General features: G+C 38.1%; 3 protein-coding genes across 7 annotated transcripts; all 3 read right to left on the bottom strand.

The window, feature by feature from the left end:
* Positions 1-334: 334 nt before the first annotated feature.
* LOC130408946 (cytochrome P450 2J4-like) lies at positions 335-10,092 on the bottom strand. 3 transcript variants are annotated; one of them, XM_056732471.1, is made up of 11 exons: positions 8,186-10,092; positions 7,768-7,798; positions 7,176-7,381; positions 6,941-7,103; positions 5,123-5,272; positions 4,868-5,028; positions 3,860-4,036; positions 3,330-3,468; positions 3,068-3,255; positions 2,420-2,561; positions 335-2,343 (listed from the first exon to the last, which is right to left on the bottom strand). In XM_056732471.1, exons 3-11 carry the CDS (start codon positions 7,374-7,376, stop codon positions 2,168-2,170), a joined length of 1,497 nt encoding a protein of 498 aa, XP_056588449.1. In that variant the 5' UTR covers positions 7,377-7,381; positions 7,768-7,798; positions 8,186-10,092; the 3' UTR covers positions 335-2,167. The 3 variants fall into 3 exon arrangements, with proteins under 3 accessions (XP_056588449.1, XP_056588450.1, XP_056588451.1); XM_056732472.1 differs by having other exon boundaries at positions 9,950-10,092; XM_056732473.1 differs by lacking the exon at positions 3,860-4,036.
* A 5,427-nt stretch (positions 10,093-15,519) lies between these two features.
* LOC130408970 (cytochrome P450 2J4-like) lies at positions 15,520-22,138 on the bottom strand. 3 transcript variants are annotated; one of them, XM_056732514.1, is made up of 10 exons: positions 21,921-22,138; positions 20,018-20,225; positions 19,725-19,887; positions 19,491-19,640; positions 18,725-18,885; positions 18,399-18,575; positions 17,585-17,723; positions 16,847-17,034; positions 16,628-16,769; positions 15,520-16,520 (listed from the first exon to the last, which is right to left on the bottom strand). In XM_056732514.1, the coding sequence occupies exons 1-10, from the start codon at positions 21,968-21,970 to the stop codon at positions 16,345-16,347; spliced, it is 1,554 nt and encodes a 517-aa protein (XP_056588492.1). In that variant the 5' UTR covers positions 21,971-22,138; the 3' UTR covers positions 15,520-16,344. The 3 variants fall into 3 exon arrangements, with proteins under 3 accessions (XP_056588492.1, XP_056588493.1, XP_056588491.1); XM_056732515.1 differs by having other exon boundaries at positions 20,018-20,229; positions 21,921-21,976; XM_056732513.1 differs by lacking the exon at positions 21,921-22,138 and having other exon boundaries at positions 20,018-20,393.
* A 317-nt stretch (positions 22,139-22,455) lies between these two features.
* LOC130408973 (uncharacterized) lies at positions 22,456-27,467 on the bottom strand. The gene is made up of 2 exons (XM_056732517.1): positions 26,526-27,467; positions 22,456-23,845 (listed from the first exon to the last, which is right to left on the bottom strand). Exons 1-2 carry the CDS (start codon positions 26,920-26,922, stop codon positions 23,631-23,633), a joined length of 612 nt encoding a protein of 203 aa, XP_056588495.1. The 5' UTR covers positions 26,923-27,467; the 3' UTR covers positions 22,456-23,630.
* Positions 27,468-27,780: the final 313 nt, after the last annotated feature.

Genomic DNA, 27,780 nt, shown 5'->3' with positions numbered 1-27,780 from the left:
CGTCCCATCATGCCATCATCACGGGAGTAAAGCTGCGGTCATTCAGGATGGCTGTAAACGTGGTGAAGCGTGTGCTAAACATCTGCACGGCTGCTTCAAGGAGACGTCCTGTGAGCCGGTCTGTAACAACCTGACATCATATCATCATGACAACATCAAACATGACTGCAGATGCAGGAGACCATGAAGAAAAGAAGTGATCAATCTGAAGACGTCCTGAAAATCAGTTTATGATCACAACTCCTGCCAGTAACTCACATCATGACATGATTATGTTGAATTGTGATGAGTGATATTGTTCTTTTCTTCTAAAAGTCAAGAATGAGACATTACAAAAGCTTGATCTTTTAATGTTGTTGGAAAAATTAGGCAGTGTACAAAAAAAGCAAATAAAGATTTTGCAAAGTATAAATTGTGTAGATTCTCTCTCTTTTTTCTCTTTGCGGTGTGGTAAATGTTGGGAAACAATTGCTTAAGTCACATACATTCACTAAAATGTGTTTCTTAGTTACAGTTACCAAATTCTTTCCCTATTTGACATGCATTATTATTTTCAAGATTTAAGTAATGATAATGCAGAAAACTGATTCAAACAATTCAAGCATTTAGTTTAAAGGTACAATATGTAACATTTTTGCAGTAAAATATCCAAAAACCACTAGGCCGATGTTATATATTTTGTTCAGTTGAGTACTTACAATATCCCAAATGTTTCCAACTATTTGTAAATTGTGAGAAAATCAGCATTTTAACAAATGACAAGTAAATTTTTTGGACGTATTGACACGTCTGTCAATGGCGTCATATCCACATTTCCAAAGAAACTGAGAAAAATGGAAAGTCTGCAACCTTCTACGGAAAGCAGGAAAGTAGTCTAGAGGCTGTTTTATTATTGGCTGAGGTGTCTAACGTGATCCCCAGGATTCAGCCAACCAGATTCCAACATACATTGCAATTACAATAAGTTTGAGTTTTATTTTCAGTGTTTTTTCCACACAATTCTAAACGATAAAATATTAGCACAGAAAAAAAAAAATATATATATATTAATCAACTGGGGCTGATGGCACCAGCTCGACATAAAAAGTTGGTTAGTCCAATGTCTGACTTAACTACGACCAGACGTGTGATAAATATTTAAACATGTTGCGCCATCTAAAACTACGACCAGGATCAGCTACGCTAATTTTAGACAATGCGCATCCCCGAGGACATTTTTATATTTATATATGGTGTGCGAAAGATGTAGGACCAAAATAATGTTGCCCAATCATTATATTGGAGAACCGCAATGATAGATAGTGTGTACATTCTCAGTCAACGTATTTTGAATCCCACTGCAGACCCTGTTCACACAGACACCTTACGTCATCACATACACTGTGCAGACACATGGCAGGTGGCAGGTGAACAGCTGGAACCTAACTTTCCACTTGTTAACTGTGTGCAAGTGGCACTTCCTAAGGACAAACAAAAAGAAAGACCATCTTAAAAACCGCCACGACAAAAAACGTCAGATCACCAAAGAGGTAAAAGCAGAATTCCACTTGCAAATGCATTCTGGTCCATGACGGTCGGTTCGCGGCAGCGGCTTCCTCTGACTAGACGTAAGGTTTAGTATCTGATGTAAACTATGCCTTTGTGGTGCAATCGGTGTAAATTCTACGCAGGACTAAAGTCCAGACTAGTTTTACGGCTGGTTGTACTACCAGCTGGTGCAACTGGCCCCAAAGCTCTACTACGCATGGTTTGTTGGACTGGTTTGTTTGTTGGACAAAATAGCAGTCAGTCACTGGGAACATAATATCGGCGTTATGATTGGCAGACCCCTTGTCAAACAAACTGCTTGAAAAGGATCTATTGTGTTAAGTCATTTATTCTATTTTAAAGGGATAGTTCACCCAAAAATAAAAAGGCTGTCATCATTCTGTCACCCTCTAGTCCTTTCAAACCTGTTTGACTTTCTCTTTTCCAAAGAACACAAAATTGATATGTTGAAGAAAGTTGGTAACAGAACAGCGCCAGCAACCATTGAGTTCTACTGTAGGGAAACAAAACCAATGCATGTGAATGTGTGCTGGTTACCAACATTCTTCAAAACATCTTCTTTTGTGTTCTGCAGAAGAATTTTAATTTTTGGGTTTACTATCACTTTAAATAAGGTTCATTATCTAGGTATGGCACGTATACGGAAGGGTTCAGGAGCAGATGCGATGGCCACCGTCCTTTTCAGACTCAGAGTTTCTCCCTCAGGTGGCAGGAAGGTAAAATTCTGCATCAAAGAGACGAAGAGGAGAAAGAGCTCCATACGAGCCAGCTGCTCACCTGAGCACATCCTCTTACCTGTGAAACACAATAAAACTGTTCACAACTTGATGGTGCTGGATTATAAAAATACAGCCTCATCCTTCTGACCTACCTATTGAGAAGGGAATAAATCTTTCTCTCTTCTGAAATTTGCCATTTTCATCTAGGAAGTGCGTTGGGTTGAACTCGTGTGGAGCGCTGTACTCTTTCTTGTCCTCTAGGATAGGCTTCAGCATTGGAAGAACCATCACACCCTACCAGAAAAGAAGTTTGTCTCACTAATACACAACAAGATGTTCAGGTCACCAATTTTGAATGAAATCACAAAAAAAACTAAACATTATCTATAACAGTGGTTCCCAATTCCCAACATGGGGTCACAACTAGATTTGGTGTGAGAGTTACCTTTCTATACATTTTTTTAAATCATGTTTTCAAATGTCATGATAAATTATAATATCACAAAAAAACTATTAATCTTTTATCTTGCTCACTCACTTTCTCATTCTGCTTGTTAATGTTGCATTATTTTATTTTTTGGGTTGCTGATCTACATTTACATTTAGACATTTAGACATGATCTATGAAAATTCGGGAAAATTCGCTTAACCATCTAGAAAACAATGTCTCACAAACGTCATATTTTTTTTAATATTATATTTTATTTGTCGACTGAAGTTGACCTGTGAACTGTTTGTATTCTAGCGAGATTTGGGCACGCGCTACAAAAAGCATTAACTTTGAAAGCAGCATCTCTCACCTTGGGAATGAGATATCCGGCCACTGTTGTGTCTCTGCAGGCGACTCTCGGCGGAATGAAGGCAAGAACGTTTGCAAACCTTTGAACCTCATGAATCACAGCGTAAGTGTACGGCAGGTACGTCCGATCCTCCATCAGCGGTTGACGCGTCTGTCCGATCACATGATCGATCTCTGCCTGAACTTTCTCTGCGGTGACAGAAAGCAAACATGTACACATTTGTCTTACAAGCAGACAGGTTTTTGGACATCCATCACCTCACCTTGCACTTCTGGGTACTTGGCCATATAGAGCAAACCCCAGCTGAGTGATTTAGCGGTGCTTTCTGTTCCCGCTCCAAACAGATCCAGCAAACAGTGGATCAGATTTTCTTCTGTGAACTCCGCTTCGCTGTCCTTAGACTGGAAAAGATCCAAAGAAACAAGTTTACAGATAGTCTGAGCTTCGAAATTCCAGAACATTAAACATAATAAGCGACTTGAGGTCAAGTCCTGACTCGTGATCTTCTCCCAAATTAATTTACAAAGAAATGATCATTTTTGGATTAGGTTCAGAGGCATCCATTTTCAGACTTTTCTTGCCTATTGCTCAAAATGAACACAAGTCAATGACTTAATTGTGACTACGGGATGGTGTCAACTCCGTCAGTTGAAACATCAGCTCGCCAGACAGAAAATCTGCCAGGGTGACATCATAATCACATCACAATGCAAGTGTATGCAGACAACGAAGCCACAAAAAATAGCCAAGTAGTTGCGTTAAGGTTAAATCTGACCGGCTTCAAAAGGTTACCTTCTCAATTTCATCCAAATAACAGTCAATGTAATCTCTGGGACTGGATGGGTTTCGGTCTTCTCTGTGTTTTTGAATTTCCTCCTGAAAAAAGACCTTAAGCTTGGAAAGGTTGGCAAACGTCGTCTGATGTTGCCCCGGCAGAAAGGACATCAGGGTTGGAAACTCGTTATACAGCTATAAAGAGCGAAAATATATTGTTTATCGGTATGTTACATCACTTTAAACATTTTACTGAAAAGAGCAATTTAGTGTACCGCATTAAAGAGATGCAGACCTCAAAGTTGCCATTACTTTATTTTGGATCCATTCTCAGAAATGCACCAAATAACATCTCGGAAGTTGCACACGTTAGGAAACAAATAAAACCTTTAGGAAATGTCATTTTCACAGATGTCGTAACTCTAAAAAGACAAATCATGTATTCTGTTGGGCTATTTTTATTCTGAAAGCCTCGTAACACACATCGGTAACGGTTAATGTGCTCAGGGCGACTGTCACAGCTGCCAGACTGGAAACGGCAATGCGTAAAAGATCGCCGCGGCATCGGACGGTCACAGCTAATCACAAACATCATACCAAAACTAATCTATATGCATTTCAAGAACATCCTTTATGGATGCATGTAGGATAGGAAAGTGATTAATACTTTTTATGTTCTTGGAATTTTTCTATATTGCTCCATGTGTTTTATATATTTTTATTCAATTTAGTTATTTAATAACAGTTATTAATTTTAGTGTCATAAACTTACTTTTACTTTTACGTTTATTGCATTGGTAAGGTCGTTTTTTCAATATGGTTGGTGTTTTTCAAATAATATTCTGGCCTATATTTGATTTGATTTCAATGAACAGAAATGTTTTGAGTTTTGGTTTAATGAACTATAATAACCCTTGAAGCGGACAGAAACTTGCATTCAGGACTAGAGGTGGACTTTAAGGAAGGAACAACTAAAGGAATCTAGGAATCTAAACCATATTCATATATTTTATGCTGATCTCGTACCCGACCAAATCTATTGATAGGCAGTTTAAAGGTGTCATCCGAGTACTTCAACAGCTGATAAAAACGTTGGTCGTCGTATTCAAACTTGTAGCCAAAAACCAAACTGCATATTATATTCCCCACTGCACAGTTCAACAGGTCATGAGGGTTGAACGGCAGACCTTAAAAACATAAGAGACAAAAAAAATCAAATATCTGCTCGAGACATTTGTAGTTTTTTTAAAGATATACTCGTAAAATTATAGAGAAACTGACCTCGTTCAACCCGCAGAGCCTCACAAACAAACTGACACTCTTGCAGAATTGAGTTTTCCAGGGTTTTCTTTCCCACACCAAAATATTTCAGCGTCGCCACCGCGAAGCGCCTTTGCTGGTGCCACATGTGGCCACCAGAGAAGATCAGACCTACATGAGACCGAAAGATCACATAAATGTATAAGGACATGAACATGTAATGGATTATTGCCATCTCCTTTATGGACATTTGAACATTTATCCTCAATGACCGGTTTTGTTTCTGGTTGTCAAAGTGGCTCATCCTATCATTCCTTTAAATCTTTTTTTTCCCGTGGTCCACTTATACTGTTAGTCAAGGTCATAATATATTTTTCATTTCCCACCCTCTTTCTTACTTTCACATATAATGGAGCATTGTTGCCTGTCCTAGTGACTATGTGTAGAGTCTCTTGGAGGTGAAATGCATTACATTCAATCCTGTATGACTTCCTTTTGTAGAACAAAAATAAGGTATTTTGAAGAACGTTAACCAAATAACACTAACCCCAATTGACTTAAATTCTATGAACATGTAGGGTTGGAAAAATAACAGAAATTAATTGCTGTACCACAACCCCCCCTTTCTTCCAAAAGGCACAATTTGCTCTTCTAGAGATCAAAGGGGTGCTGAGATAGTGATCAACCACTTTTGCCTGAGATGTTGGTTTATTGTGGGTCCAGTACAGTGGGGGTTAAAGGTGGTACTGATTGGTCAATTTAATATGTATCAGGTTAGTTTAGTCACATGGTCAACGATAGGATAAAAGGGAAATGTAAAATAAGCTCTGGGCTCTCTATACTCGTCTCCTCACTGGAAGTTCCTCTCCTGGAGCTCTGTCTCTCCTTCTCTGGCTTTTATTCTTCTTTTATACTTTCTCTCTTTCTTTCCCATCATCTCAGGTAATATCGAATACATTTGGAAAAAGTTAGTTGTTAATTTACAATTTTAAGCATTTACTTTGTAACCATTTTTGCATGTAACATCGATTTAAGTCTGTTACTAAATACTTTCATTTACAAACCTGGAGACTAGTGTTGGTTTAATGTACATATTTAAACGCTCCATATTGCAATACAATAAATTCATGTTATAGCAAAGCTCTCCCACATATATATCTATAATCAATGTGCTTATTTCTGTCGTGGTAGGTTGCAGAAGGGTGGAAACTGACAAGAGTTTTATAACATCTTGCCGTTAACGTTTCTTTAGTCATTTTGGCATCCCTTTAGCCTGAACCACTATAGCGAAACCACCCTTACAAACATTTCTCAAAATATCTTCTTTTGTGTTCCACACAAGAGAGGGATACATGTTTGGCATATCGACTTTCTTATGTTTTCTCACCAATATAGTATAGTCTGTACTTAAGTTTTTGTCTTTGTAACAGATTCACAAAGCAATCCACCCTTAAATGTGCCATGCAAACTGATTTATTTATTTTTGGTTTCCGAATTTCGGTTCTTCCGGCATTTAGAACCTCATGACCCCATTGTAACTGAACAAAGTTCCCAAACAGCAAAAATGCATAAAAATGTGGCCGTCCGTTTGCTCGCTTTATATTAGAAATCCACAACGCCTGTGAATACAACTCAAGAGCCAAATAATGTACGTCATGAACATTTGCTGAAGATAATTTCACTGCGATTAGTTGTGCTGCGCTAAATTGAGTATTCTAGGAATGGTCGGCTGTGGTGCTTTCCAATATTTTTTTTATAAAATACGACAACATTAAAGTTTTTTTTAGGTGCGTGCATAAATATGTATGTGCGTGTATCGTATTTCTGAACGTTCCTTACCTTTCCCGTTACAGATTCTGTCATTTACAGGGAAGAACGGCCGTTCCATGAACACGTCTGCCTGTTCCACAAAGGCCTCTTTGAAAGCCTCATATCCAGTGAGCAGTATACAGGGTCTTCTTCCAAGGTACAGCGTGCTCACGCCTCCATATCGCTCGGCAATCTGTCAAACGTGAAGTTAACTTCCCAAAAAATGTGAAACAATATTATAAAACAATGACACACAAAAGCACACCTTTGGAAAGATCTCCATTGGGTCATTAAAACCGATGCTCATCAGGTTTCCAATGAAGGGCAGAGGGAAGGGACCAGGGGGCATGTTGCTGAATCGAAAATCAAACATGTTCTTCAGCAACAGCAGAACACAGAGGAATATCAGGATTCCCTGCACATCCATCCACGCTCCCATCAGCTGTGATATAATCTCTGATGTCATGTTTGCTGATAAAAAGTTACATGATACACAAACCCGTTACATTCATGAAAAACTTTAAAGCTATTAAATCTACTTATTTGTGTTTTTGTTTCAAGAACTTGCCAAAAACCAAACAAGGCACATTACTATAATAAGAGTTGGACATTCAAAAACAAACAAAAAAATATAAAACACAAATCAAAACTGTTGTGATAAAACACATTCAAGGCTTTATATTTTTACTTAAAGCAAAGCCATCAAAGAAAAAAGTGTGTGTTGAAATAATTATTAATTATTTTAAAAAAACTGTCTGTAATAATGACTATGCATGCTCACGCCATGGCAATGTTTTAGAAATATTCAAGACATGCACACATGGATACGATGAAAATAAACAAGGCTGTTACGTTACCAACAGTAGAAGGTGAATCCAAGTCTCAAGCCTGAAACAAACAGATCAGTGCAACAGCTTTATAGATGCTCTGTAATGCTGCTACCTAGTGATGTTACAGGTTTAATATAGAAGCGCGCACAAAACAAACAATTTTACATTTAACCGATTCGTTTGCGTATGACCATGTGATCTATACTCGTGGTGTTCGCTTACGAGTCCTTAGTCATAAGATGAAAATAAAAACAAGCTTCGTTACGGTTTGCTTTTGAGACATTTCATTGTTTTGGTTTGACGCTAATTTAGAGTGGTTAAGCTTAAAGCGAACCCATGATCACACCGTCAGGTGGTTATTGACCTTTTTATGCATTTTTCATATCAAAATGTCATGTTTATTACATGGGACCAAAATAATTAAAAGTATTATAATCGATCTTACTTGGTGTAATTCAGGAATGGTGTATTTCAGGAAAGATGCACACCATTGAAGAAAAACAAAGCTCCGAGTCAGATTCATGGGCGTGGCTTTTTAAACTTGGATACGTTCTTGCTGTGTCTAGTCTTATGAAACTTGTACCCTAACCCACAACCTAATTATCTAATCTACCTATGACTGAGTCTCGTTTCGGAAGGCGACGCATTCGGAGGTCTCATTTGAATTCTGCAACGTTATCGTGGCTTTCTCTTTTCATAAAAGCATGTAGGACACTCCGTATGCACCCTTCTAAAGGCCTGTTTATACACGAGCCTGTATACGAAGGATTCTCAACGCCGGGTGCGTTCGACTTCACGACAGGAGGTTTAAATGGACTGATCCTCATTGCCTTTTAAAACGTTTAAAAATCAGTAAACACTTGTAAACATATTTACTACAAATGCCTGCTAAGATAAAAAAAACGTGACACATGGACTTGCGGTCTCGTGGCCTTAAATTGCGCGTTCACGCTTAGTGCACGATTCCGGATTGTGTCCCATCTGTCATTTGTACGCTATGAAGTGTGCTCATCAGCGCCCCCTTTGCACCCTTGATGCGGTCTTCGGCGAAGCCCGCACTGCTGCAGGCTCCACACTTTACCAACCCTGAAGTCCTTGTGAACGCCTAATCACAGAACCGATAGAAGCAGAAAAGATGACATAAACATTTTTAAATTTATGTTTTGATCAAATTAGAAATGAATGAACTAATAAGCAGACTGATCAGCACAGGGGCGCCGCCAGGAAGTTTGGGCCCCATGACAAAAAATCAAATTGGCCCCACGGCCGTAGCCAGCTATGAGGTCACCGAGGTCCGGACCTCGGTCATTTTTTTATATTCAAAAATAAAATGTCAAGCTCTCTGAATGATTATTTTGCCATTTAAACCACCCCATATCATATGAGTGTTTGCAATTCATCATGTTGCTGCGAGAAGCTAGCGCAGTGAACGCGGCTTGAGAGCGCGTTGAGTGAGAGCGCGGGTATGCCTCCATTTGTTGCCAGATGCACCTATTATACGTGTTTTTACTCGTTTTTCCAATTTATTGTGACACTTTGGGAGTCTTGGGACGTTTATAAAGTGTAAAGTTGAACGTTAGTGTTAGTGATATATTAATCTCATTCACAAAACACAAGCTTTGAACTTATTTCGGATATCTTTTTCTTTCTTTTTGAAATTGCTTGATTTTCATAGCAATATCTGGCAACATTGTACATTAATAAAAAAAAGCTTACAGACAAACTGTAACTTAATTGCTGACAGGAAGATACCACCATTGGTAAGACAAACGCAGTGATCATCGTTAATATCTGAAAGAAATGATTAACACCAACAAAAACAATAGCATAATACAAATATGTTTGTTACAGAATGAAATAGGCTATGCCATTGCCAAATAACGTTACTGACCAGCAGGATGACGTCTCATGCTCTTTAGTTAACCTTAAGTCATCAAAAAACATAAATTAAAGCAGTGTTTTCAACTGGTGGGTCGCAAAAACGTTTTGAGTGGATTGCGGAGTGTGCATTCAAAGAAACAACAAACGTAATTCTGTTTTTTTCTGACGCTAGACTTTTATTTTGACAGACGTGCGTGAAAGCGGTTGACTATCAAAAACGCTTTTTCCTCATTCAGTATTTACGGTCAAATGAGATGTTGTCAAGTTTTATATCGGTGTCATTATTCTAACGTTTTTATAACTTGTTATAAAATAAAAATTCCCTCACCTAAAAAAAAACGAACTTTCCAGTCCTGTCAGTCATAGGCTACTGTGCTCGTTGCGCGCAAATTTACCATGGTAACAGACCTTAACCCTCAAAATGCTACTTTATTTTCACTGTGTTTTTGTAATGTATTTCTAAATGACTGTGGTCTCGTCACACATACCAACTATTAACAAAAACTATTTTGGAACTGCTACCTTACCTAAGGTTACTTATACGGTATTCATACAGTGTATCTATCTATCTATCTACTTATATATATATAAATATATATATAAAAATGACTGAACTTAAATATTGATAAAAATGACCACTCTAGAAGAAATTTTCAGATGGCACACATATATATATACACACACACACACACACACGTCTGTGAAATGTAAAACATTATTTTGAATAAAAAAACTTTCGCAATCATCAACATGTCTGTCTATTTTGAAGTTTAGGAGTGCATTTGTGGGTGTTATTATAGCACAATTCTTAACACCTTACTTTGGACCTCACTAATTTTCAAACCCTGGTTACGGCCTTGATTGGCCCCCCTCTGCGCAGCTCGTCACCACATCTCTAGGACCTAACAGTCCCATCAAAAGCTTCACATAACTCTAATTTAAGGCTTGCAACTGTCTTGCTTCTTGTAGTTCAATACTAGTACTAGCACAATATTTACTGCTGGTGATTTGTACATGCATGCAAGTGTAGTATGCGGTTCACTATTTGATGCAAGATAAAAATCAACCATAAAAATGTGCTGAAGGCTATGTTTTACATAAAATTTGACAAAATGGAAAATGCTCTAACAAAATGATTATTAATTATTATTATAATTATTATGAAAGATTTATAAAAAGAAAAACGAACAAACTTAAAAATAACATCATCCTCTCAAAACAATGAAAACGGCAGATTTTTTACTTAGCTGCACATATATGTCAACAAGAAAATAAAGTGGACATGTAAAATGGAATTTCCACACCAGGGTTATTATAGTGCTAAGCGTTTCCCTGCACTGATTAAATGGTGATTAAATGTAGGCTAACACTAGTCTGTTGCTAGCTATCTTATTTCACTATGGACATTAAGCCAACAGGTTAATACCATTCACAGACTATAGGCCAGTGATTCTCAACTCTGGCCCGCGAGATCCATTTTCATTCAGAATTTATCCCAATATAAAACACCTGAACAAGCTAATCAGCGTCTTTAGAATAGATGCGTTCATCTGAATGCGGTCCTGCGCAAATCTATCATCGTATAAAGTAACGCAAAAGAGATTCAAGTGCAGATTCCGCGGTACGCATTTGAATCGCTCTCGCGTTACTTTAATGCGATATGTATCGAAAGCCAACTATCGAAAGCCAACAGGATCACAATTCGCGTGCTTTGGATCGCCGTATTAATTAAAATGCCGATTTCTTAACTCCGCCAGGCGTTCGTTTCTAAAACGAAATTTCTGTCATCATTTACCAATGGTCCCCATTGACTTCTATTGTATGAAGAAAAGTCAATGTGGACGAAGGGTTTTCTGTTACTACTTTCTTTCAAATATCTTCTTTTGTGCTTATACGGTTTACACATTAAACAGTCATGCAGGTTTGAAAAGTAAAGAGGTAGATTACGGAATTACAGAACTGTGAGAGTGTTTAGAATGCAAGCCTTGCTCTTTCCGGCGTAATGACATCAAGTCTGTCCCAAAATGTACTCCCCTGTTCCCTTGTGGACTCGTGCCTAGTGCCCTATAAGTCTGCTCTTCCTAACGTCACTAAGTGTGAACTCAAAGGAGGTCCACACGACCGGAGTGCACCATTTGGGACAGGGCCTTGTGTTTTCTTCATTGCTATAGATAACCCACAATTTTTTGTCGGCCATGTCTGTTATTTGAACAAACAGCAGCAGATGCACAATCAAATATGTGGTGTTTAAATGTTAACATTTTACAATTTGTGTCATGCTTTTTTAATCTAAGCAGGCATACAGTTGAAAGAAAAAGTATGTGAACCCTTTGGGCTTACTTGGATTTCTTCATAAATTGGTCATAAAATGTGTTCTGATCTTCATCTAAGTCACAACAATAGAGAAACACAGTCTGCTTAAACTAATACCGCACAAACATTATACGTTTTCATGTTTTTATTGAACACAACATGTAAACATTCATAGTGCAGGGTGGAAAAAGTATGTGAACCTTTGGGTTTAATAACTGGTTGACCCTCCTTTGGCAGCAATAACCTCAACCAAACGTTTCCTATAGTTGCAGATCAGACCGGCACAACGGTCAGGAGAAATTTTGGACCATTCCTCTTTACAAAAGTGTTTCAGGTCAGCAATATTCTTGGGATGTCTGGTGTGAATCGCTCTCTTGAGGTCATGCCACAGCATCTCAATCGGGTTGAGGTCAGGACTCTGACTGGGCCACTCCAGAAGGCGTATTTTCTTCTGTTGAAGCCATTCTGTTGTTGATTTACTTCTATGCTTTGGGTCGTGGTCCTGTTGCATCGTCCATCCTCTGTTAAGCTTCAGTTGGCGGACAGATGGTCTTAAGTTTTCCTGCAAAATGTCTTGATAAACTTTGGAATTCATTTTTCCATCGATGACAGTAATCCGTCCAGGGCCTGAGGCAGCAAAGCAGCCCCAAACCATGATGCCCCCTCCACCATATTTCACAGTTGGGATGAAGTTTTGATGTTGGTGTGCTGTGCCTATTGTTCTCCACACATAGCGTTGTGTGTTCTTTCCAAACAACTCAATTTGGGTTTCATCTGTCCACAGAATGTTTTGCCAGTAGTGCTGTGGAACATCCAGGTGCTCTTTTGCAAACTTCAAACGTGCTGCCATGTTTTTTTTGGACAGCAGTGGCTTCCTCCGTGGTGTCCTCCCATGAAGTCCATTCTTGTTTAATGTTTTCCTTATTGTAGATTTGTCAACAAAAATGTTAGCATGTGCCAGAGATTTCTGTAAGTGTTTAGCTGACACTCTAGGATTCTTCTTCACCTCATTGAGCATTCTGCGCTGTGCTCTTGCAGTCATCTTTACAGGACGACCACGCCTAGGGAGTGTAGCAACAGTGCTGAACTTTCTCCATTTGTAGACAATCTGTCTTACCGTGGACACATGGAAATCAAGGCTTTAGATATACTTTTGTAGCCCTTTTCAGCTTTATGTAAGTCAACAATTCTTGATCGTAGGTCTTCTGAGAGCTCTTTTGTGTGAGGCATGGTTCACATCAGACAACGCTTCTTCAGAACAGCAAACTCAAAACTGGTGTGTTTTTTATTCGACAGGCCAGCTTTAATCAACACATCCAATCTCATCACATCGATTGGACCCCAGGTTGGCTGACTCCTGGCTCCAATTAGCTCTTGGAGAACCTGCACTATGAATGTTTACATGCAGTAAATGTTTGTGCGGTATAAGTTTAAGCAGACTGTGTTTCTCTATTGTTGTGACTTAGATGAAGATCAGAACACATTTTATGACCAATTTATGAAGAAATCCAAGTAAGCCTAAAGGGTTCACATACTTTTTCTTTCAACTGTATATATATATATATATATTGCTTTGTTGCTCCCTGAACCCTCTGTAAGTCACATTGGATAAAAGTGTCTGCTAAATGTAAATATATAGATTTATCTCTGGCCATTCCCAGACACCAGACAACACAAGATCAGATCAGATAACTGTGATAGCAAGTCAGTGATGTAAACAAAGTCACATGAAAAAGTTAAACTAAATATATCCTACTCGTCAAATATGTTTGCATTTCAACTGTATGTCGTAAATAGGTATAGTGTTAAGTGGTTTTTAAACGTTTTAAAAAGTAAGACATAACATTTTAAGTTTGTTTAACTCTTTTGGCATTGTTCAGGGTTGAAAGTAACCAACGTTTCACCTCTTAAGTTCATATAGAAATCATTTTAATTCATTTGACAGGTGTGCCCATGCAACGTGTTGTAATAGCAACGTTCTACTTCCTGTTTCCTTTTCTGCCAGTATGTCATACGAAGGACGTCTCGTTTAATTCTAAATTGAGAATCTTGATGTCTTTCATGATTTAGAACGTATATGCAAAACTGCTCTTTCCCAGAAGTTTATCAGATGTTTTTACATAGCAGATGTTTTCCAGATTTTAAGCAGACATCTTACAGGCATAGGCCTACCGGTGCTATATGTGACGCTGGATGGAAACATGTTAATTCTAAAAATGAGCATTAAAAAGGATACACTTTCTCAGATAGAAGAAATGTGTCAAAAACTCCCCTCAATTCAACGTGTAAACCGCATTCACGTCCTTGTAAAGCTTGATATTAGAGCTAATGGCTGGAATACAGTACAAGACTTTTAAATCGGAACAGAGTTTTTCAAATATAGACATCAAACACTTGCAGACTTTTTGAAAGTTTCAGATAGAAACACAGTAACTGATCAAATCTGCAGACCGGCACAGACTTTCTGCAACAAGTCCAGACTGAAAATCTGGGCTAAATCTGAGCAACAGTCTCTTGTGTGTGTATTTTAGCCCTAAACTGGTACTTTCCACCTTGTGTGAAATGACCGGCACTGTTGAGCTTACTTAATAAAAACATTATTTAAATTAATTGCCAAACAAACAACAAGTAGGTTGTGGCAATTATTCATTTCCATGGCTGTCGAATCTTAGAGCTATAAGACAAACTTATCTGACCCTGATACACCATTACAGAAATAAGACAAATAAAATAAGTAATATATGAACTGACTAAATGAAGCAATAAACATAAAGCAACAAATTAATTATAATAAGTGATATATTAACTTGGGAAATGACTTGAATGATAGTATGTTACAGATAAAGCAATTACACTATCTCAGATACACCAGCTGATTTCATAGCTTTGACATTGATTTTTTATTGCTTTATAATAAAAATACCAATAGCTTCACACGACATATTATGCGGTTTCAATAAAATGCCATTTTTGTCAAAAAGCTTACTGATATTTAAATAAGACGGGTTTATAAACCAGCGGAAAAATCTCATTACTTTATTACATACATTTTTTCTGTTCAGCTAGGTATAATTGTTCATTTATTGTTCACAATACTTGAGGACCTCTAATAAAGATAAAACGCAACAAATAAATGTACTCACTTAGCACCGAGTTCAGACGTCCTGATTTGTCCTCCGAATTCACTAGCCTTTAAAATACAGTAATTCTACTTAAATGATATCGCTCCTCAGAGGACTTCCATAATCTCATCGGGTTATTTAAGCAGTGGCATCAAACTGCTCAAGTCGGCTACAACTGATTAAGATGTTGCTTCATTATTTTACAGCACTCTAACAAAAGGAAATGTGGGAAACCTTTGTACCCATCATCACATTTTGCTTGCCGTGAGAGCGTTGCATAAATGAGGGTCAGCAATGGCGGTCAAATGCATAATGTATAGAAGTAGCAGTGTGTTCATTGGATTTCTGACCTTTGTAATGAGATTTGCTGCCATTGTGTGTCCTTTTTTCATTTCATCAATATATGAAAATTGTTTCTGATGTACATTAAGCAGTAAAATGGTTTTGTTTCGTTTATAAACGTATTCATGTAATGTAGGGCAATTCACTGTCTATTGATAATGTCACAGGCAAAAAGTAAGCAAGTTTTTTTATTTCATGAGATAAATTTGATAAACCCAAATATACTGAAATGTGACCCTGTACAACAAAAGCAATTTTATGGTATCAATTTTTCGAAATTGAGATTTTTATCTAATCTGAAAGCGTTATAAATAAAGGTTCTATTGATGTATGTTGAAGATGTAGTTGTTAGAATAGGACAATATCTGGTTGAGATACAACCATTTAAAACTCTGTAATCTGAGAGTGCAAAAAAATATATATATTGAGAAAATGGCCTTTGAAGTTGTTAATCAGGGGCAATGTGGCAGGCCATCCACTCACCATAATAAAGTTAAAAACATTTAAGGTAGGAAATTCATGGAAGCTTCATGGAACATGATCTTTACTTAACATCCTAATCATTTTTGGCATAAAAGAAAATTTTATATTTTTGACCAATACAATGTATTTTTGTCTTTTACTAAAAATGTTCCTGTGCTACTTAAGACTGGTTTTGTGATCCAGGGTGACAAATAATAAATGACGAAAAGCTGAAATGTAAGTCTGAGTTGTACATTGATGCGCCTTCCAGGTTCACCTCTGTTACAAGTTAGTTTGTCCTCTTGCTACATACTCAAAAAGTATGTATATTTCCTTAAACAAAAACGAGTATGTCCTTTTAGTGCATGATACAAGTAGATGAAATGGGAATCATAATGAGTCTGTGAGAAACCGTATGGCGCCATCTACTGGTTTGACAAGACTTCGTGTGATTCTGCAGTCTTGAATAATAAAAAACTGGACATCATCGAGGAATAGCTCGTATGTTGAAGGGTTCAGGTGCGACCGAGACACTAATCGTTCTTTTCACATTCAGTGTTTGACCCTCAACAGGCAGGAAGGTAAAATTCTGCATCAGAGAGGTGAAGAAGAGGAAGAGCTCCATACGTGCCAGCTGCTCACCTGGACACATCCTCTTACCTGTAAAATATGATAAACATATTCATACCTATTATTATCATTAACCACAGTAAGAGATTAAAGATGCAAATTTCTAAATACTTCAGTATGTGCATTCTTCATCTTACCTATTGAAAATGGTATGAAGTTTTCCTTCTTCAAAAATTTGCCATTTTCATCCAGGAAGTGTGCGGGGTTGAACTCGAGTGGTGTGCTGTACTCATTCTTGTCCTCTAGGATTGGCTTTAGCAAGGGAAACACTACCACACCCTGTCAGAGAATGTATTCACGACAATGACCTTCAGTCCCACAAATCCTATAAAATGCATACGTAACATTGTACAGACCTTAGGAATGAGATGTCCAGCCACTCTAATGTCCTTGTTGGCCACTCGTGGAGGAGTGATGGTAATGATGTTTGCAACCCTCTGGATTTCATGGATAACGGCGTACGTGTATGGAAGGTGTATCCTGTCATCCATCACTGGCTGCCGCGTCTGTCCGATAACCTGATCAATCTCAGACTGGACTTTCTCTAGAAGAATATAAAGGATGTAAAAATGTAGATTGCAAAAACAAAACTAACATCTGAAACGACATTGGGACATATATAATACTTTTTACTTTTACCAAGTACTGCAACAAGGACTGCTTATGTCAACAGACTATATTATAGGGGCAGTATGGAACATTAAAGATGATCTATTGACAGAAATGCAATATATTATACATAACTATGACTTTAGAGGTGTATAAAGACCTTATGAAGCTTTATTTTTTTATCTAAACACACTGCAGGTCCCCTAACATTGAATTCATCATGATGTTTCTACCTTAGAGCTAAACAGACAAACTGTTACTGCTGCAAAGAAGCGAAAACATGATAACATCTAAGGGAGGGGTGGGTGGCGGACTGAGCCATTGGTTGCAATTCACAACCTCACCGCTAGATGCAGCTTAAATCTAAATTTCGATAGATTTACCAAACTCTGTGTGCAACTAAAATAACAATGCTGCCATTTTATTCAAGTCCTTAACATATCACTTTGTCTTTCAAAAAATAAATGATCAAAATCAAATCCCACCTTGCACTTTTGGATTTTTAACTATGAAGAGTAAACCCCAGTTGAGAGTGTTGGAGGTTGTTTCTGTCCCCGCTGCAAATAAATCCACCGCACAGTAGATCAGGTTCTCCTCCGTGAATTCGGCCTCCCTGTCATTACACTGTAGAAAAATAAAACAGAAAAAGATTACACTTAGACTAACTTTTCACAGCACAATGTTTGACGGCTTATTCACACCATGAGCAAACAACAAATTAAATACAACAACTTTAAATTACATAAATGGTCTTGTGGCAGGGGGGCATGGTTCAGCGAGGTCTACAGCCGGAGAGAGAGCTGGGAGACGAGCGGTGATTAGGCGTTGGGGAGCAGTAAGTGGCGTTGGGGAGCATAAAAACATGCTGGGAAGCAGAAACTAGGAGAGAGAGAAGGACTACTGCTGGGAACTGCATCAAACCTCGGAGAGAGCGAGAGATTCGGCACGAAAGTGGCTTCATGATTTTTTATGTTCGTGAGATTAACTGAAATAAACCCAGTTAAAACCGACCTCGGCCTGCTTCGTTTCCTTTAAACCTTACTACAGGTCTCATTTGTGCATTAGGCAGATGCTATTTCCTCCAACATGAACATGCTGCTAGACTTGTGCAGACACTTTTATACAGTATGTAAATGTATAACCCTTCAAATCTGGTGTATAATGTGCAACACAATTATTTATAAAAGAGGTCACGGACATGCACAAACAAAAGGGTGTCCTTGCTACTGATAAAAGTCCCAAAAACCCTCCTAAAGGAATTCAAATACGTGATGATATCCTGCTAGTGGACAAACCCACAACTTCAATTTCATCCAGATAACAGTCAATGTAATCTCTGGGGTTAAATGGATCTCTATCCTCTTTATGTTTCCGGATTTCCTCCTGAATAAAGGGCTTAAGTTTAGACATGCTGGCAAATGCAGTCTGATGCTTTCCAGGCAGCAACGACATCAGGGTGGGAAACTGATCATATAACTGTAAAAAAAAAAAAAAGCAAACCTGAATCCAATCGGCAACAACAACATATTCTAAAAACATCCAGTAATAGTAAAGTTTAAGTAAGTGGTTCTGGACTGGCATATCGAGATTGAGGGTCTGTTTGGGTTAATAAAATAAAATCATACCCGACCCCAGGTAGAGATTGGAAGCTGTAGGATGTCGTCGATGTACTTCTGCATCAAATGGAAGTTATGGTCATCATACTCAAACCTGTGACCGAACATTAAGCCACAGATAATGTTGGACACAGAGCTGACCAAAACACGGTGAGGATTGTAGGGCAAACCTAGAACAACAAGGGTTTTCTGTAATGCTATGAGAAATATGCAAATATAAAAAATAAAATGATAAAAAACTGACATGCTTTAAACTTACAGGACGTTCTCAAATATATTTATTAATAAAACATAGGAAAATATCAACTGTCAGGTGGCTTTTTAAAAAACGGCTTGATAAGTGCAATGTTCTTCATGTATGCAGGTTAAAAAAAAGGCTTTAGTGACCTGACAGTCATATGGTATTCAAAATGACATACTCATCACAGAGCGAAAATCAATGTGCTGCAAGATGAGTCATTCATATTTAAATCCGTTTTACTTGAAGAGATATGTTTGTTAAAATGTTATATATAAAGTAACACTTAGCAATACAATAGAAGCTAAAATTGAACCGATAGGGATTAAAAAACCCATGGCATCTTAACATATTTGACCTTCATAAAAGACACTTGCACATGCACATGCACATGTTGGACTGTAGAGGTCAGTGTGCACCTGCGACCCTTCAAAACAGGCAAAATTACATCTCCATAGATCAGCTTTTTTTGGTAAATTACTATCACAGCTAGTAAAAAGAAATCTGGTGTCTGGTAGTGAAATGTTGCTCTCTGACCTCGTTCAGTCCGTATGGTATCACTGAGAAAGCGACACTCTTGCAAGATAGCGTTTTCTAGAGTTTTCTTCCCCACGCCGAAGTACTTCAGTGTGGACAGAGCAAACCGCCTCTGCTGACGCCACATGTGCCCGCTAGTCATGAACAGACCTATGGAAACGAAGGAGATTAAAATTAGTTGTTGAGATTGTGTGAATATTGTGGTGAAGGCTGCGGTTTTAACCCATTCTGTACCTTTTCCCTCACTGAGCCTTTCGCTTATAGGGAACGACGGCCGGTCCGTGAAGATGTCTGCCCGTTCCACAAAGGCCTCCTTGAAGTTCTTGTATCCAGTCAACATAATAAAAGGTTTGCTTCCGAAGAAAACCGTGCATACGTCTCCATACTGCTCAGATATCTGACAAAACACATGCTGTAAATTCACGATTTCATATTCACAAGCTGGCTTGAAAATAAAACTGCATTACATATGATACAACATTACAATACTTTTTGAGGTCACAGTAGTGTGAAGCACAGATACAAACCCTCTGAAAGGAGCCAAGTGGATCTTTAAAGCCTACATCCAGCAGGTTTCCAATAAATGGCAGAGGGAAGGGACCGGGCGGCAAGTTCCTCAAGTAAACATCACGCAGATGTTTCACGAACAGTAGAACACACAGAAATATAAGGATTCCTTGTACATCCAACCACTCGCCTATCAGCTGCGACATGGTCTGCAACACTGATGTCATCCTGGCTGATTCAAACGTCAGAAATAATACACTCATGAAGAACTTTGAATGACCATCATGCGAATGTCTATAGCATAGATAACATTTGCACATATTATATTCAGAAGGCAATTATGTGTGTCTGGGGAATCTATGAATCATTTTAATGATGCCTGGTAAATCTGGGAAAGTGTTTTCCTCTCTCTCAGTTTATAAGATTCAAGAACAATATTCCTGAGGTACCTACCTTTCATGGATAACCAGGACATCGAGTTAGGTAGAAGGGAAACACTTTTAATCATGCAGGTCTCAATGAGGAACTCATACTTAATAAATCAAGTCACGTGAGAAATTATACAAAGTCCTTGAGCTTTTAAACGCTATATGTTATGAATTTTGGCACAGCATCTATTGTACCTGATATGCATGTATGGCAACGGTCTAGATTCCTACAATCAATGTTTAGATAAATATTTAAAGGAAACTACACTTTAGCTCTTTGTCTGGAATTGTTTATATACCTTAACTGTATTATCAAGTACAAGTTGTTGGGTAAAAAACATGGTTGTTGGGAAAAAAACATGTCTATCATATATTTTAATATGTGGATCTCCCAGAATCTTCCCTTCATTTGGTCTAGCAGTTTCGCCTACATTCCTTTACATTAGACCACAGTGGAGTGGACTGGACTCAAATAAACAAGTATGTGTTAAACATTTGAACATTAAACATGTCATCTCTTTGACTTCTATTTTCAATCCTCTAAACCAGTGGTTCTCAAACTGGGGGCCACTGCCCCTGGGGGGACCCCAAGATGGTTCCAGGGGGCCACAGATTTTGTGGCATTTTATGAAATATAGAAATGTATTATACATTTTATACATTCAAACATCAGAAAAATAAAACCCCAAACCGAAGGAATCGATATATAAGAATTGAATAACTGACTATGTTTTTAGTATAATTAAAATTCTAAACTTAAGATTACAAGTTATTATTTACGTGGCTGGTGAAGTGACCACTGCATTGCTCTAAACCCAAAAAATATGATTTGGTCAATTTATGATCCGTTTTATCTACTGGGTGAGGCTGTCATTATATTGCATTGTTAGTGAGGAGGACATTGGCCCTAATACATAAGTTACAGCTAAACCTGTCTACGCACGCACGCACGCACGCACGCACCACGTCAACTAAACAACATAAAACTCATATAATAAGTTTATACAATACATCTAATCTGCTCTCCATTGCTTGCATACATTCATCAGCATCTACCCTATATACAACGCAATATAGGCTATAGGATAAACAGCAGTAAAGTTTATTGGTTTTTTTTCAGCTATCAATGCCATGCAATAGATAACACGTAGCGTTCGACATTCTTTAAAATGTAACGTAACATAGACTGTTTGCAAGTGAGTGTTCGTCGGGTAAAGCAATATGAACTTCTTTATTTCCCATTTGCCCTGTAAACAATAGCACAAGAGAACCGTGTGTTGACTGTTCAAAAGCAATGATGCCGAATCGCACGCGATGCCTAGAAATCATACATGCGCAGTATCGCATGTCATAAAGTCAAACACACACCTAAAGACATGCGCGCAGAGAGCTACTAAAACTAAAAAGAGTTTACAAGTCAACAATAAAAAAAGCAAACCCAGGATTTGTCAAATTACAACCTATTTCACAGATGTAAGTCCAGATTTGTACTTACTGCTTTGTATGTACATAACGTCGATCAAATAATGTAAAGCTGAATGTCATTGTTGTCTTGACGTAACAACATCCCCGGACCCCGCCTTCGACTCCGCCTATTCAGTCCAACCAGGACATTTCGCGAGTTAATACGTGTAATTTTGATAATACTAGTGTAAGCAGGTTTTCTCGGGCAAGCGAGTAGATTTTAACTAATGAAGAATAATCTAAAATAAAATGTACATTGTTTGGAGTAGGTGGCGCTTATACATACTGAGATGTGATTGGTTAAAAAAGAGTCACGCGACCCGTGCTCTTAACTACACGTCGGAAGCGCTTTAATTTAAAAAAGTTCAGTGTAACTACAAAAATAGGTCGGTGTGTCTTTCCTTAAAGCCTACAGATATACTTCAATATTAGTTCATATGCGTAAGACTTGTAAAGAGCATTTTTTCGGTTTTGTGTTAATTTGATATTGAATAATATAAATGGGAAAATGTTGATGGGCTCGGGCAAGTTCATTTTTAGAGAAATATTACGTCACACGTTTATAAAGTGTGTTTTTATGTAATGTTTAGAACGTACATAACAGGAAAAAAAAACATCTTTTGAACATCTTTTCCATTATTGTTACATGACGTTTGAGACTTAACCAGACAAATGTATTACAACATAACAGTTTGTTTGCATTGTGTTTTGTATGTGACAGGTCATTACAGTTTGGCAACAGAGATCAAAACAATCCTTAAAAACACAAGTACATGGAAAAGTGGACAGAGAAAACTACATATTGTTTCAGTAAATCTGTGCTAATCTAATTAACAATGATGTCATTTTTATACCCTTTCTTTTGCAAGTTGAAAACAATTGAGTTTATATGTTAACAAACCCATTTCGCAAATCTACTTTGATTTACAAAATATTGTAAGGATTAACAAATTCAAATCTCTGTTGACAAAAGCAGAGAAGAAACTATTTACAATGAAACCTGAACTTATAGCCCTTATTTGTGAAGTAAACAAATGAATGAATCTTTAAAAGAATATGACGGCATATAGATATAATTTATGTGTGTATTTAACTGTTATATTCTAACTGAAATTTATATTTTGAGTGTGTGGTGTTTACTTTAATTACAGAACACATAATATTTGTTTTCTCCATTTGTCTGAGTGATCTTTATATCTGACATTTCAAGGAACACTTTGCCAGCAGTTCAGTAGTATTTTCATTCTTTTTTCGAGAAAACTTAAAAGTGATTTGTGAGTAACTGCAAGAACTACAAAGTGGTCCAGAACATTCAATATCTGCAAAGTGGAAGGAATCAGTTAGTAGTATGAAATGGATAACAGAGGAACACTATTACAGATTCACAGTGCGTGTCTCCACAAAACAAGAAAAAAATCTACAATATTACGTGACAAGACTGAAGGATGTCTCTTTTCTCCATGTCCATATCCTTTTGGAAATGTAAGGTCTCTCTCAGCACTCCAATAAAGAGTTGTCAGAAGTTCATAGAGTGTGTGATATACAGTACGTTATTAGTGAATGGTTTAAGTTCCTTTAAAGTCGCATTCCTCACGTTTCTTTATCCCATGACGAACCTTCTGCCGAAGATCACATGACTTCAACGTGATGACCCTCAACATCACAGACGCTGATCAACCTGTAGCAAATCTGCATTTCTCCTCATCATAAAGACTGAATCCAAACAGATCCTTTTCTTTTATTATGTTCCGGATTGAGCTTCACGTGGTGGTTGTGAGGTTTCATTAATGGTGACCACCAGTTCTTCTGGCTTTAGGGTTCTCTGGGTTTCTGAGTGATTGTAAGTGATGCAGTGTGAGTCCACCGGATGAGACAGTTCACTCATTTCATTCATACTAATGCAGTTTACTTCACTCTTGCTCTGTCTGTCATTAGAACGTGGCGCAAACACCCACTCTGGTGAGAGACAAACATGAAGATTATGGTTCATATAGGAAAGAGGATAAATTGATGAATTCTTTTCCTTATCATGAAAAAGGAGCTTCTGTCTGAAAGACTGTATTCTGTTATGGACACAGATTATCATTTATTTAATATAAATTTATAGGCACTCAAAACGTTATGTGTCACAAAATCAATAAACAACAACACTTTATCTGTTGATGTAGGACAGTATAGAGAAATGTCACAATAATCAATGTAGTCATACGTAATGCATTTAGACATACACTTAACTGATAACCAATAAAATGACATGCAAATACTTTGAGTTTAACCTAAATATTCTAGAATTATTCACACATTATCATTAAAGGACAAAGTAAGTTATAAATAGCCATGTCTTATTTTAAAGTTTCTTTTTAATGAAAAGCAGGACTGTGGCTCAAACAATGTGTCCATTTTTAAAAAATAGAAGTTGAAAAAAAGTTATATGAAGCTTTCTGGAGACAGTTGAATATAAATATTCAAATAATTAACTTGAGTATTGCAGAGCACAATAAATAGTATTTCTGACCCCATGCTGTTGTCTGATAATAAAACCTTTATTTTGGTTTAGTAAAGGACTAGTTCACCAAAATACAAAAATGTTAACAAAACATGCATATCGTCACTGTCCTTCTATAACCTGGTATGTCCAAATACGCTGTTGTAGCAAGGTTCATTAAAATGAAGGAAGGAGACGGGAACCGGCAGACATTTAAATAAAGTTTTAATATAAACAAAAACAGCCGGCAGCCGGCGAACAAAACAAATCACAAATCACAAACCAAAAACACGGAAGTAAACCATACATACAACCATAAAACATGTTCGGGCCCGGTCCTCTCTCCTCGACGGTCCGGTCGCTCGTTCTCTTATATGCTCCCTATCGCCTACGGGATTCGAGACCGGTGCGCGCACAGCTGGCGCTCATTCACAATTACTCACCGGTCTCGCCCCGCCTACTCCACTACAGCTGTTTTTCCGGAAGTGGAAAAAACATTGTGCTTTTTAAATGATTAAATACTATGTTGTCAAAAGTTGATTATCACTTTTAATACTTTTATTCCTTAGATTTCTGACTTATAATAATAATTTATGGCAAAAAATATAAAATATGGAGATACGAGGTTTCAGAAGGACAGCAACGATATGACAACTAGTCACGTGACATGCCAATGAGACAACCAATGTAGCACCATATTACAACTAGCCATGCTGATCTGTACTTTGTATACTAAGTGTGCTGTATATTGATATTTCAACCACTAAATATGATTTAAATATGAATCGTTTTCTTCCAAAATCATTTAGTCTTGCTTTCGAAGACATATAATAAACCAGATTACCTCAATGATGGATGCTTGTGCTTTTTGGAGCTTGCCCATTTTGATCTACGTTAGAAAGATATTTAATATAAAATTATTTGTTTGTGTTCTGCTAAAGGACTTCATATACATAAAGTATGACATGACACGACACAAGGGTGAACAAATTATGAAGATTTTCATTATTAGCTGATCTATTCATTAAAGCAATTATTTGTATTATCGGAGTAGTCTAATCCCTATCATCCAGTTTGATATCAAACTGAACCCTTTATTTGTTTGGAGCCGTGACAGACACCCTCAGCAACACTGTGCCAAAGGCTGCGGTAAGCGCATTTGCCTTTGACTCAGAAAGCTCCAGCATCCTGGAATTAAGATGAGCTGATATGAGAGCAGCCTTCGGCCCCTCCAAGCTCCAACTAAGACTGAAGGGCATGTGCAAAACAAAGTGAATGATAAGCAGAGAACTGTGATGTCATTTAAACTTCCCGCACATGAGCTAATGCCAATCAGATTTTGAGAATCAGAGAAAGAGAGAGAAAATATCAGGCTTTCCTCCAATATAGGCAATTATTTTTGCATGGTTATGGCCTACATCGTGTACAAACATCTTCTCAAGAAGCAAAAATAATTTGAGAAATCAGTCCAAGACTTAAACCTGTATTTGTAAAAATGTGTAACAGTAATACTTATGCTTGCCATGGCATATGGAGAGAGAGAGAGCACGAGAAAGAGCTTTTTTGTCTGACCCTGGAGAGAGAAATACAACCAGTAGGATCTCACCAAAAATATCTTCACATTTACACCTCCCAGGATGAGCACAAATGCACAGAGCACATGCAGAAAACATGAGTGCGTGTTGTATCTAGTGATTTTGGAGAAATCCCTACGGACTGTTGAGTGCTTGAGCTACATGTCAAGGTCTTTGAAAAAAACAAGAAGTGCTTTCATTTGGTTGTCACCAACATGTAGTTTTCATTCTGACGGAAGTGTAAACCATATAGGAGGTCATAATGTGCTTGAACAACCATTAAATTATATTTTTAAATTTTCTGAAGAAATACAGGTTTGGAAAAACATGAGGTTGCATTAATAATGACATTAAAATTAAATGCATTTTTTATGAGTCGGGTCAGTGTATCCAAGTAATAAATGAATGAGACTTCATAGCAAAGTTTCTGACGTACAAAATGGTAACAAACAACACACCAAACACGCATCAACTTCACATGTAGCCAGAAAAACCGTGTAACTAAAAAATATGTGTAACTTACAAGGTTTGCAGTAAGATTTCCCCCAAAAAAAACACATTTTCAGAATGCACTCACCTACAAACTCATGCACGAGGTCCTTCAACAGGTGCCCCACGATGGCGTAAGCCACAGCCACCACCACCAGCGCGGCCATGACCAGGTAGAGCACCGCTTTGGGCAGCTGGATAGAGCCCCTCGGCGGGGTCCTGTTGTCCGTGAACTGGAGGTCACTCTCAGAGTACGAATACTGGAAAACGTGCTCCATCCCGGACGTGTGGTTAGTGTCTAGCGGCGGGTGACTGGCGCTTACGCCGCTCAGGTCGGGCTCCAGCGCGGTCACCATGGTGCTCGTCACCGCCTCCACCCGACCCATGCTCTGATGGACCAAACCCCCGGATTTGTTCACAAGAGGCAATATTTGTGAAAGAAAAAAGCTCCAGTCTTTGATGGCTGTGGTGTTGCATAAAAACATAATGCTTCTGGACTCCAGCCGCTTCTGTTGGAAGTGACCTCCGGCATCACCGTGGGTGCGTTTGCTCAAAACTTCAATTTATCCAAATGTTGGTTTCCTCGGGCATCAGTACGAAACGATTAGTTCGCTGTGGGGTGAACGTTCATGCCCTTGTAAGTAACGAAGCACATCGAACCATATTTTTACATTTATGCATCTGACAGACGCTTTAAACCAAAGACTCTGTACAGTGTATTCTGTTTATTTGCATTCTTTGGAATCGAACCCATGACCTTTACGTTTTAACGCAATGCTTCATCAGCTGAGCTACAAAAACGCAAGATGTTAAAATAAATAAATTATCAGCGAAGCATAATGAAAAAACATACATCGCTTTAAGTGGAGGCGTCGTATCCAAACATTCCCGAAATCACTGGCGTTTTCCAAGATTGCTTTTCCGCGTAAAGATCTTTGCGTCCTCACAAAGTCACTAGAAGAAAAACCTTACCGCGTTAAATCCCTCACATAAAATGTCGTACACTGTGGATCATACAAAACGATTCGATGAAGTCTATCCTCAGAAACAAAGAAAGTCTAAAACATCAATGTCGTAATAGCCCACGCGTCAAACACGTCTCCGTATGCCATGAACGCGTCACGAGCTACAAAAACAGTTCTGCACGCGGGGAGGATTCGAACCCGTGCGGGCTCCCGCAACCAGCACGCAGTCACGCTCACGATCATAAAGAGGGTAGTCGAAACCGGTCTGTGCAATCCACGCATCCAAGTTGAACGACTCTTCAGACATGAACTTGCGCGTGATTTGTTGTGCGTTTAATGTGAGGTTTAAAGTACATGGCTGACTCATAGGTGGCATTC

This window comes from Triplophysa dalaica, chromosome 20, assembly GCF_015846415.1.
Source record: "Triplophysa dalaica isolate WHDGS20190420 chromosome 20, ASM1584641v1, whole genome shotgun sequence".
Taxonomy (NCBI): domain Eukaryota; kingdom Metazoa; phylum Chordata; class Actinopteri; order Cypriniformes; family Nemacheilidae; genus Triplophysa; species Triplophysa dalaica.
This window is presented reverse-complemented; position numbering and strand designations above follow the sequence as displayed.